The sequence below is a fragment of the Oculina patagonica genome, chromosome 4 (assembly GCF_052425735.1).
Source record: "Oculina patagonica isolate OP01 chromosome 4, crgOcupat, whole genome shotgun sequence".
Lineage (NCBI taxonomy): Eukaryota > Metazoa > Cnidaria > Anthozoa > Scleractinia > Oculinidae > Oculina > Oculina patagonica.
Window position 1 is genome coordinate 15132776 of NC_135761.1, and position 13017 is coordinate 15145792.

General features: G+C 36.1%; 1 protein-coding gene across 9 annotated transcripts in view; it reads left to right on the forward strand.

The window, feature by feature from the left end:
- LOC144649638 (histamine H2 receptor-like) overlaps positions 1–13017 on the forward strand; it is a 37996-nt gene that overhangs the window by 9429 nt on the left and 15550 nt on the right. For 7 of the 9 annotated variants that reach the window (XM_078509174.1, XM_078509177.1, XM_078509173.1 and 4 more), the window contains one exon: positions 7147–7234. In XM_078509174.1, coding sequence (XP_078365300.1) covers positions 7229–7234 — 6 coding nt within the window. In that variant the 5' untranslated portion in view covers positions 7147–7228. Of the gene's footprint in view, positions 1–1038; positions 1061–7146; positions 7235–7263; positions 7286–13017 lie in introns of those variants that run through there. The other 2 variants (XM_078509178.1, XM_078509180.1) reach the window with 2 other exon arrangements.

The window sequence follows — 13017 nt, forward strand, 5'->3', positions numbered from 1 at the left end:
AAATTAACTGCTGGGGGTAACCTTGCAATGGACTAGCATCCCATTCAGGGAGGAGTATAAATATTCCTAGCCGCTCAATGCTACGGAAACCGGGATAAGCTCCGGCAGTGTGGGCCGCATGGTTCGTGGCTTCCCCTTTCAGCCACAGCACTAGGTTTTGCACTACCAGGCTTGTGGCTTTAGGGGCATTTGAAAAACAATTTCTTTTCATTGTATGTTTGTAAAACAATTGTCCACTTCATTCTTATTTTTCGGTTGCCTAGTTCCTAGGCCTCAAAAATTAAGCGCAGTCAATTCGTTTTGGATCGGTCACGATGCGACCTTTTCGTCTCGGTTACGTCACCGAAATAAATTAACCGTGTGGCCTTGGGAAAAGTGGTACAAAAACAAAGCAAATTTTCGGCATGTTATTAGATGACTGCAAGATGAGGCTAAATTGAAAAGCAAATATGTTAATATTTAATTACACGGCTTCTTAGTCACGTAATTTTGTTTCCACATGTTGATAGCCCCTATTTTTTTGTCAATGGACATTTTTTTCGTTCACTCGTTAGAGAACTTTTTGATTCCGGTGTTGGGACTTTCCGGCTTTGCGTTTTGAATTCAAATTCTTCAATATAGGATTTACTAAAAATGAACATAAGGTAACAATTCGATTAGTTTTGTTACAACTAAAGTTAAATAGAGGTGATTATGAATACTTTTCCAAAGTCTACGTTGAAAACAATAATGAAAAGACAAGATACAGATCTCCTGCTTGCGTGCGTGAGTAGGGTTTCGCCTGTAGAAAACATGGCTTTTATTTCTTCTTCAATTTAATGCAAATATTGTCAACATATCGATAACAATTAATTTTCTACTGCTAAAAAATCCATTAGAGAAATTTATATAATAAATGCGTATACCACCTGCTAACAGTCGATACATTGTTCGGCGAGCGACACAAAGTAGCGATAAAGTGTAGCGGCACGCCAGATCTACTGAAATCCTGGGATAAAAGGCAAGACTGAATTCATCGGAAACGATTTAAAGAGCAATTTCTCCGATAATTCTTGCAGTGGTATGTGTTTTCTTCATTTATTTCTTCGCCTCTTTGGCATGATAACATAATAAGAATTCGTCTGAAGATGATGCATGCTTTACATCAATACGTCTCTCTTCTAACTAGATACACAGAGGTATCTTCATAATATAGGTGGTGAGCATTGCATTGTGACAACACTTTTTAGTGGTTTAAATATAAAACATTAAAAATCACCTATATCTATACTGGAACTAGAGCTGTTTCCACGGTGAGGCTCAATACGTATTGGATTCTCTTTATATTCACTGTCTGAATTTTTTTTACTTTTTGGTAACAGATGTGAATACCTCCAACTGAAAAGGCTCGCCCATGGTTTTCAAGGAACATGGCAATTAACGTTTTTAGAAAAAGGGTACAAAAGGAAAATAAAACTGGGAACACGGGAAAAAGCATATTTTGGGGAACAGGGAACATCAAAATTGAAGAAATACTTTTAGGGAACACAGAAACACAAGGAAAATTTTGTTCGGATCAAGTAAACATGGATCTCCCCTGGGAGGCCCTCACTGAAGGTGATCAGAAATTGCTAGAAAAAGTGTGGGGTTTGTGGCTGATAAGTATTTGTATCTCTTGTCTAAGCTTTCTAATCAGCCTGCAGCTCCGTAGCCAGACGAAAATTCTAACCGAGGCAATATCAGAAAAAAAACACTTCCTCCATATTAAAAGTATTTTTTAATGCATAGTCTCTTACAATAACCTGAAAAATAAAAAATAAATTCAAACCTTTTACCGAGGCTAGTGCCTCTGTATGTTCCCGACATATGTATGTTTTCTGACATGTTGATTATTTTGGTAAATTTTATTCCAAAATGTGGCATGCTATGACAATTTACGATAGATACAATCACAAAACGCGCCAGCATCTATTACAAAATGCGACAACATTTATGACGAAATGCGATTATACTTATTACTAAATGCGACAGCACTTATAACTACAATCATGATTTAAATTACGTCGGGCGATAGGCCTGAAAAATGCGATACGTGTCACGAGAGGGCAAACTTCTGGTGACACAAAATTAGTCAGAATCACAATGTCATGTGCGAAGGCAAAAATTTCACCCCTCTTCTGTGCTACTTGTGTTTGTTTCTATATCTTCTCCTTTAAAACAGGAAAAGCTTTTATGACCTTTGAAAGCCCATCAATCAAACCTGGATGTTTGAAGGTTTCTAAGCCGTATTTCACAGCATTCATATCACAGGATTTTTTCCTCTATAAGTCCGTTACCATTAGTCAATTTTAAAGCCTCTGAGGCAAATGTGCAAATATAAATTTTTAACACCATGCAATTGCTTATGAAAGCAATCTTGTGACTTTTGAATTAATATTGATGTTCTTACATAGTTTAGTTCTATATATTTTACTTACGAAATGTGCATTAACTTTTAAGTGGTTTATAGCAGTTGTATCTGCCATGTTTTGACAGCACTGAAAATGTAACGAAAATGCAAAGGAAACAAAACCTTTTTTAAAAAAATGTTAATGCTTCTATGGTATACTGGATATTTATCTTAAATTTAGCGCAGTATACTGGCGTATCAAAATTCGTATAAACATTTTATGGACGACAAAACACGATTTTATACAGTGAAACATATCAAAAAGAAGGCTACTTTTCTCATGTGTCGAGCCTAACATAGGTAAGATGCCATAAAACAGCTCTTCACTTGACAGTAAAAACTCAATAAAGACTAAATGTTTCAAAATTACACGTGAAAATGTGTCGTAGAGCCAGGAGCATGACTACTTGTGTGACCGTATAGAAAAAAAGGTGTCGAAAAAAAATTCTGGAGCAAAGCCGATACAATTTAAAGTTATTTTGCCAAATTTACCGAAGGAAAAAAAAAGAGAGATCATGCAAGGTAAAATATAGTGTGTTATCAATAAGATAGTGATAACAATACTGCATCGACATCAACGAGGAACGCCTGGCATATTTTGACTTGAGGAAGATCAGCTGGTGCCCAACAGAAAAGAATCGAAAAAGTTGAATCTAAGGAGTCATAAAAGTGGGTCTTATAAAGAGGCACTTTTAAGGAGTCTTAAAGTAGTCGATTCAAGAGAAAACACTGAATAACGTAGTTAATGGAAGTTTGTAATTAGGATTCGTGTAAGGCGAGTTTGGTGACCTAAGTTTAATAGGAGATTTTGATAATTATTTAAAGTTGTTTTTAATATATTAGGGACTTTGCCCATGATGCTGATAAAAATGATAAAAAATGAGAGAAATACTTTAAAAACCCTCATCATATCGTTTTCAGTTTGAAATAAGAACACAAAGACAAGAAACGTTCAAAACATTATAAGGTTTCATTATACGACATCAGTGAAATGTGAAAACACTTTAAAACTCCAAGCATTTGCTTAAGAAAATAGTTTGTTTTATTTAGCGGTAAAGCGATGTTTTGTGCCTCGAAAAAGTAAACAAAGAAGAAGGGCACAAAAAAACTACACAATTTATACAACTTGTATTAATTACAGGTTCAAAGAGGAATTCAAAACTTTGGTCATTATGAGAATTGTATCTTGTTTGTAAACCTAGAAGCTGAAGACGCGTTTTTCTGTTTCGTGATAAAAAACATAAATCATAACACTTATTCCAATTTAGTTTTAGATTGCAAACTGATTCGTTCTAATGGAAATTCACTACCTTTTGCCACTAGCTAGTTTTTCCGGCAAAATAAAAGCAATTTGACATACACAGCAGTGAATACGGATGTTTTGATATAGGAGTGAAAAGTGTTGCCTAATGAAACATTTACTGCTACACGCAATAATATATTTATAAGACGTCTAGCTCAGTGACTCAGGTATATTTGCAGAACCGTTTTTCTCTTCGTGACTTCGCCTCTGTTGGAAGAACTCCGATTATTTTATCTTCTTAGAGTGTTTTAAACTCAGTTGTTGACGTTTTCTAATGTATTAACAATATAGCGTGAAGTTACAAATAATAAATGCATAGAACTATGACTTTTACGAGATAGAAACAATACAAATAAAATATAAATAAAAAATTAATATAAATAATATTCTACAGTTACAAGTAATTTGTCCAGAATGTTTTTTGCTCATTTTTAAACAAAAAAAAACGAAAAAAACGTTTCAACTGGGGTTTCGCAGAAAAAGCTATTAGGCATTTATAATACTCCAGTACAATACGATTGCTATTCATTGCTGAGACATCTATAATGTATTCCTAATCATTTTACATTTGTCCCGGTTTGTCACCTTACATCAAAGTGATTTTCTTGACGTGAACGGAACAACTGCAAATTACAGTGTTCATGTATGTGGTGTATTATTGAGTTTTATGTCAACATAATAATTGAACGGTAATTCTCTCTGCGCGGTGTCAATTGTGAAAAAACTGCATGTACACTGAATTTACATAACTACCTTCCTCAGCACGAACAAGACTTCAGTTCGGCATACGAATTGAAAAATTTGATTTGTTCGGCTCAGTCTCGATTCGTGTTAGGGTGTTAACAGGTTAAACTGACAGTGCGAACACTTTTCTTCAATCAAGAGTCTGACGTTCTTAGCAGGTACTTGTTAAAACGATCGTTTTCATTTCTTTCACCAATTCTAATACACAGTTTCTTAAATTTGTAAGCAATCTAGACAAAATACAACTTATTTTGTCGTCAGAGCGCCAAATAACCTCCATACTTTTACTGAGTTAGGTAATAGTCAATTCTTATTTTACTGTTTTAGATCAGTACCATCTATAGCTTATCAGCAAAAGCAGTGTCTGGTGATGACTTAAAAGTTATCATCTAACTACTTGAAAAACACCGGAATAAAAGCTAAATCATTTGCTTAAAAATCAGCGGATACAGTTCTTTTCTAAATAATATTTGGGAAATAAGATAAGAACAGGGAAATGCACATTTTTCCGAGTAAGTCCTTAATTTTGTATATATTTTATTAACAATAAATCATGTTTTTAGTATTAAAATATGAATACAATTCACACTCGTTTCAAAGTGAGAAGGTTAAAAAAATGTTTTCATCAAAATAGAGTAAAAATCACTATCTGCGTGGCTTATTTCATCAGATGTATTACAAAAAAGGAAAGAAAATTCAAAAAATTTCAGATGCGATTTTATTTATTAAGAACCTTTGTAAGTTTAAAAAAAAAACGCTTGTACCTTTTCCGGTTGGCACGCAAAAAAAAACGAATACAATGTTATTAAAAATCTCATGGTAGCAGCGTGACCGAAAAGCGATTGGACTATCCTTGTTTGATGTGATTTTAGAGCTGTTTTTAGATTAATTGGCACCATTCTGGCAAATTTTGAACGAGACTGATAATTGAAGCTCGAGGGAAATTTGGCCCAAAATTTTTAAACCAAAACACTTGTCGTGTTTTTCATAACAAAGACTGTCAACCACGACGACCACACACTCACAAAGTCTAAGAAAAAACGGTAAGAATCTTTTGGAAATGCAATTGGTCGGAAAGAATCTTAAAACTTAAATACCAATATGTGAAACTTGAAGTTTTAAAATATGGCGGAGATCGTTTCCAAATACGGCAAGTGTAATGAACCAAGATGGAGACCATTTGTATCGTACTCACGTGGAGAAAAATGACATTTTACTAAGATAATCTGTTAAACTGAAGTAATGCAGGTATTGAAAGTAAAATGACGTTTTTGTGGCTTAAATGAATTAGAAAAGGGACCGTATTGCTTTAAGTGTTTCCAAAAGAAGCTTTAAAGACATCTGTTAATCGTTCAGATCATAGTCAGATACATCTATTAGCATACGTTTTAAGTGATATTTGACAATAACACTGGCCCGGAATATTTCAAATTGTCAAAGATGTCACCGTCGAACTATTATTTCTCACATTTGCTGGTTAGAGTTTTTTATTCAAGTTTTTTAATGAGCTGATTGATGTGAATTATAATATATAATTCAGTGATGAAGTAAATTTGATGATGAAAATGTGTTAGTTTATAGTTGAAACTTTCTTAGGCTCAATGGCTTTTAAGCGAAAATTGAGCTCGCACACCCAACAACAACCACTTTAGCGAAGACCGGGCTGGAGAAGACGGCAGAAATCGAATCTAAAATGACATTAAATTTTAGAGAAGAGTTCGGAAACGTTCGCATGACTAGAGGACGATCTTTGTTAATCTTCGGAAAATGGCAGGAGATTTTCATAAACTCTTCAAAATAGCTTTTTATTAGTATATTAAAAAAATAAAAAAACACAAGGTTTCCTGGAGAAATGAAATTTCTCCTCTCGTATTATACTCATCATTGTATATATTTACAGGATTCTTCTGTGAGATATCAAGAGAAAATTATATCTACGCGTAATCGCAAAATATCCTCTTCTTTCCATTCTGAATAATCTCGTAGTTATCATATCAATTCAGTCTGTGGCTCGATATATGAATATATGAAAACAGTTTCTTTCAAAACAGCAACAAGGACTATGTAAAACTACGTCTTTTCGCAGTAGCTCCTGCCAGATGGTGTGCGTGGGTGTATATTGAGGCAGTAAATGTTATTGAAGTTTACACAGTGCTCTTTCTGATGCTTTATACTCACTATAATAGTCAAAAGCGTATTTACATATTAACTGCATGATCATGATTAGAGCGGTTTTCACTTGAGTGTCGAAAGTAAATTGCGTTTGCTTTGGTTTTGCATTACTACGCTTAGTGATTGGCTTAAAAATCTCGCGCCACTTTCTCAGCCAATCAGAACTAAAACCAAATCCAATCGTGACTCGCTCGCGCACGTTTTCCCGCGCTTCGTGCCGGCTACATGTATTTGCTTCGTGTTTTGATTGGTTCACTGGATTGTCTGTGTCCTTTGTGATTGGCCAGAGTAATTACTTTGGTTTTGGTTTTACAACACTCAATTGAAAACTGCTCTATTGAGGCAGTAAATGTTATTGAAGTTTACACAGTGCTCTTTCTGATGCTTTATACCCACTATTATAGTCAAAAGCGTATTTACATATTAACTGCTTGATCATGATTATACAGCTGAATAGCGATTAGCTCCTTGTTCACTTCTTGAATGGTTTTATTAACAGGCGGCAGCGAGGCTGAGCAATCAGAAGTGTGTTGACGGCTTGTGAGAGTTGTTAGAGCTTCATTGACGAACTTGACTGTTGAATGGAGGTAAGATTTTAAGAAGATACTTGGTACTAAAAGGGACTGTGTCACGGCTGAGTTAAGTTTATTTATTAAATTTTGCAAAATACTCGCTATGAAACTTAATGTTTGTAAAGAAAATAACTTCTATGGATCTAAACGACAAAACCCTCGCTTCATTGCAACTAAATGTGTCTCCTGGGCGATATAATGTAAAGTTTCAAGCAAACAAGATCAACTTTGAAAACTGTTCAGCCCAACAGTATTTCAAAAATATATATCGCAATCCGTTTCAATCTTCTTCACTTTTGGCCATCCCTACCTTCTTCTGTATTTGCTGTGTTATTGAAATGTTCCTTCACTGTATTGAGTGGTTATTTTTTTGTATTTCATTGAATTTGTTGGCAGTTTCCCAGGGCTAAATTTGGCTAAAATCCGTGACACTGTCCCTTTAATCAACCAGTCAAAAGACTATTTCACACACACTGTTTTGCCTTTTCCCATTTTTGCATTCGCTCGCGTTCGTGGGTGGTTTAAACTTTAAATTTCCATTCGTATCAATAAACTATATTATTAGTTATGGGGCAGAAAATACACCGCGAAAGACGGTAAAAATAGAGCAAAGCGTCATTTAAAGTATATTTAAAGTATTTTTGAATCTAATTCAACTGAAAAAGGTAATACGTACTTTTAGAATCTTGTTTAAGAACCTTGTTTTCAGCATTTGTACCCTGGGTCCATACGTTATATTAAGAGACAACAACCAAATCAGAAATACTTTTAAAATCCAATTTTAAATATCCAAAATCCATTTATTTTCAGCTTAAATACTGAAGTTCAAAGTTCCACATATTATACATCCTAAAAGACATCGTCAAATTTCCAACATAATTTTGCTGTCTATGCCCTCCAACTACGAGGGAAGGCGTCGAATGTCTGTTCATTTCCATATTTAATAACCAAAATTTTTAAGCCATGCAGACGGTCGCAGCTTATGCGTCGAAGCTGAAAACGGTGATATGGAAAACGTTTTCCGAAACATAGAGAAACATATTTCGTGCTGTTGATGCATTAAAAACGAGGTATATTCTGTCAAAAATAAAAAAAGACCAGAAAAACGGTGTAAAATAGACTCACCATTCATATAGAACATGATTTGACAGCTGTAGAAGAAAAAAGGCCAATACCATCAGGAGTGCAACACAGGGGTGATAACAGGGGGTGATGTGTTTGGTTAATCGCGCTATAGTTATTATAATTTTCATGAATTTTGAAATAAATAAATCGTAGCATAGAGCAGTTTTCAATTGAGTGTCGTAAAACCAAAACCAAAGTAATTACTCTGACCAATCACAAAGGACACAGACAATCCAGTGAACCAATCAAAACTGGAAGCAAATACATGTAGCTGGCACGAAGCGCGGGAAAATGTGCGCGAGCGAGTCACGATTGGTTTTGGTTTGAGCTCTAATTGGCTGGGAAAGTGGCACGAGATTTTTAAGCCAATCACTAAGCGTAGTAATGCAAAACCAAAGCAAACGCAATTTACTTTCGACACTCAAGTGAAAACCGCTCTAAGACATGAAAACTGTACGTACAAAACGTTGACCCAGTGAAAAAGAAATCTTTGTTTGAGAATCTGTATACTTAAGTGTAATACTCCATAATTTTCGAGCTTTTTTAAAAGTTCGCGGACACCGTACCTCACCGATTTCGCTGAAATTTGGCATGCAGTCTTGTTTTAGGGTCCTAACTACCAAATGGATATTAAAAAGTTTTAATTCTTTTTATTTTGGAAAATATCGAGAAGGCCGATTTGAAGCGTCCGTGACGGCCCGCCAACATGGCGGATCAAAGGTGTTCTTGTTACTTCGACACTGAACCTGCCGTCACAGTTTCTCGATCATACTTGGTATAGTTATAAAGAACTATCTTTCTTCTTTCTATATATCAAAATAGATTCGGCAAATGTTGAGTTTGGATGATCAACGGCCAAGAAGTTCGAAGGTATGTTAACGATGTTTTGAACAGTCTCAAATTTACTACAAAATGAAAGGCTTATAACTCCACTGTTATCTCGATTTAGAACAAGCCATTTACCATGAACAAAGCTTGTTCATTGGTGAATTGATTCCATTAATAAAAAAATTGGGGAAATGTAACCGTTAAGAATAAAAAATTATGGAACCTCTAGTAAATTGGCCATTTCAGCGCCATTTCAGCGGTTTAGCTCATTTAACAGCAAATAATCGGGAGAAACATGAAAGGGTTACAGTCGTTTATAATAAGCAGTTTTCAGGTATTCTTTGCTTATCTTAAACAAATACATAATCTTTGCCAAAGATATGGCGATTTTTGAGCGTACGATCGTTTCTCCAAATTTTTATGTCGGCAACTTTATTTTATTTGTTGTCGAGATTATACGCTGTTGTTATTCAATATTCGTTTCACAAGAACTTCTGTTGCTCGCATTTCCCAAATCACTGTTTAAGAAATTGCCCATTCCGTAACAGGGTCATTCTTACTTTTTCTTTAAAAATTACTAGGAAAGCAAGAATGTCATAGAACGGTTTTATACTAGTGAAAATACCTGTCAGACATAACTTAAACTTAAACTGTTTGTGTTATCTGGCTGTTTTCACAAATATGCAAATTAAGGAATTCTTAAAGTGCCTATCTTTAACTATTTCACGCTTAAAGATTGCTCTAAATCTTTTCGCCTACCTTTTGGCCAAACGAAGTTTTGTGTCTCCAGGCAGAATGCTCGTTATCAGCAATGAAAGTCGAAGAGATTCAGAAGCTCGAGTAAAATTCCAACTGCTGTGAAATGAACATCGTTTGAGCTTGACGTGTATTTATAGATTGCGCTCGAGCTCCGTTAATTAAGTTTATTCATTTGGCGATCAGATAAAAATCAATGAATGATCAGAGTTATTTCTAAGTCCATTTCTAAGCACGGGAGACACGGAAGTTTGCTTCAGAAGCATTTATGCATAGAAATACCGGTTTATTTTTGAGCGGTAAATCTGCATTTATAATAGCTGGGAGTTTGGGGTGTTTTTTGGTGTTGTTTTTGAGTCTAATGCTTGCGTGCGCTTTGCGCATGCGCATTAGACTCTTTGTTATATGAAAAAAGCTGTTAGCAATCCCAAGGGAATGGTTCGGGATCGATAATCGTTCGCTGTAATGTAGAAAACAATGATCAGCTGCAAGAACGGACTCCGTACGGACACGCACGATTAGTTTCAATTAAAAACAGCCAATCAGCGACACGTGTTCCCACGCATAATTAAAAGTTCTTTCTCAAGTCACGATTATTCAACACTTGAACAGGACGAAATAATTTTCCAGTTAAGACATTTGTAAGCTTTTTGTGAAAATAGATCTTCGTTTTCAGTTCAGTTAAGCACTTGTGTTTTCGTCTTGCTTAAAAAGCAAGACGTCTTTGAGAAAAAATATTTCGACGGCGACTCGCGTTTATTTACACAATGCGACCAAATATTTATTTTGTTTTAAAAAATAGAAAACTTTACCTCGTATTTTGTATTTAAGTCATTCGAATTTTGACCAATTTTTTCTTTACAGTGCAAACAAAAACCTTCAAAAATAAAAGATGTACATGGATAAATGTAAATCAAGTTACGCGACTAAATCAAAATGCGTTTGTTTGGCCGCTTTGCAGTATTTCACTGTCCCGGCCTTTGCCATACACTGAAATCGAATTTCATGCTTTTGCGACTCTCAGAGATCTTAAGTTCTTCTTACAGCTAGAAAAATCATAAAATGGTTACATTGATATGGAAGTGATGATTCGCGAAATTTGTACATCATGATAAACAGTCTTCGCTCCTGTGTATGGTAGCTCGATAATAATTGCCTAGTTTCCAGCGTTCAAAAGGTCATCATTATATTGACGTGAGCATTTACACCCGTTTTTAGGAAAATCTGTCACTAAGTGCTTACAGTACAATGGAGTAACAGTCACTATTTCAAGTGCTTTTATTGCAAAATCTGTTTCAAGAGTCATCATCAAAATGGTGAAAAATCTGAAAGAAAACGATGTGAAGTTCTTCAACCCTTGTTGTAATGAACATGCTTTTTGTAAATCGTCACGCAATCTTGTCCAAATGTTTAATCGTTTCTGCTTTTACGGACAATACGGAAGAAGTAACATCAACTCCTGTTCATACTTTAAATTTTGTGAAGCATATAACATTTATGACTGTTTCGTTTTCATCCATAATCATCCACGATGCCCCTAGCTTGCTATAAGCATTTTAAATTAAACTCCCGAACACAAACCTCTAACCAATTTTAACCGGCTTACGAAAACCGCGCAATCTGTATCACTATGCCATACGGCATTAGACTCATGTCACCCTTGGTGACCTATTTTTTTTTTTTTTGAGGGGGCTCGGGGGGGGGGAGGGGGGTGTGGAAGTGGTGCCTTCGTATCCTCTTTTGTTCTTTTACACAGTGGCCTGAATTTGGAACAGTTCGGGGAATGGATTATCAATTACTCTTCGTTATGCCATGTCACCCCTTAATGTGGGAGCGCCGCGCCTCAATTCACGATAAAAAATTTATGGCCGCCCGGTCCATTTATGTAGTTCTCCGCCAGGTCTCTCAATAGGCAGGTTACGAGCCTAGTGGCCCATCAGGCCGGAGCTCATACCGGTTTCCGCAACGTGAAGCGACAACGAGTATTTTTTACTCCACCCGGATGGGATGCTATTCCATCGCAGGGTTACCTCCCTTCCCGAAAAGCTAAAGATTGACTGGTAATCATTTTTACACCTGGGTAAGGAAAGGGCCTCTGGGAGTTGAGAGGCTTTCCAAAGAACTTTTAAACGCATTGTCCCCCAAAAGCTCTATCCAGGACTGTTTGGTCCAGAGTCCAGCGCAGTGACCATTATAAGGCCATCACGCTCCCCAACCGTGTAAGAAAGTGCAAAAATCTGCTTGGGGTAAGCCCTGGGGTTGTACAGTTTGGTACGAAATGTGGGCTTTTAAATGTGTTAATTAAGTTTATTCATTTGGCGATCAGATAAAAATCAATGAATGATCAGAGTTATTAAAGTGCGTTTCTAAGCACGAGGGACACGGAAGTTTGTTTCAGAAGCATTTATGCATAGAAATACCGGTTTATTATTGACTGACGCGGTTAAAAAATACTCGGCTTCTAGCGGTAAATCTGCATTTATAATAGCTGGGAGTTTGGGTTTTTTTTTGGTGTTGTTGTAGGAAGGCGGGGGGAGGGGGGCGGAAGTGGTGCCTCCGAATCCTCTTTAGATCTCTGACACAGTGGTCTGAATGTTGAACAAAAGAGCTCATCTGTTAATAAGCATAATGCGAGCTGATTTTAAAATGAACATGACTTTACGTTTGTGTCATCAGTAATTATCGTGTTCGAAGAAGGCGTGGCTCACTCGCGGCAAGAACAACATAATAACAGTGAAGCTAACACATTTTCCTCATTGATTTGAAATGAATTTCGAATCAATTATTTTTAGGGCAAGTTAAAAGATACAAATGTTTTTCGTCCAGATTTTTACAAAAAAAAAAGCAGGTGAGAACTTAGCTGTTTTTGTTATCTCGGACTTTTTTTTTTTAGTAAAGTCGAACCTCTCCATAAGGACATCTCTCGTGATGCGTCATGACTTACATCACGTATGTCTTTATCGCCGACCTAGGTGTAGAAAGGGACTACCGTAATTACTCGAATAAGCGCCGCGGCGCTTATTAAATTTTTTACGCCTCCAGTGCGGCGCTTATTCGAGGGCGGCGCTTATTTGAGGGCGGCGCTTATT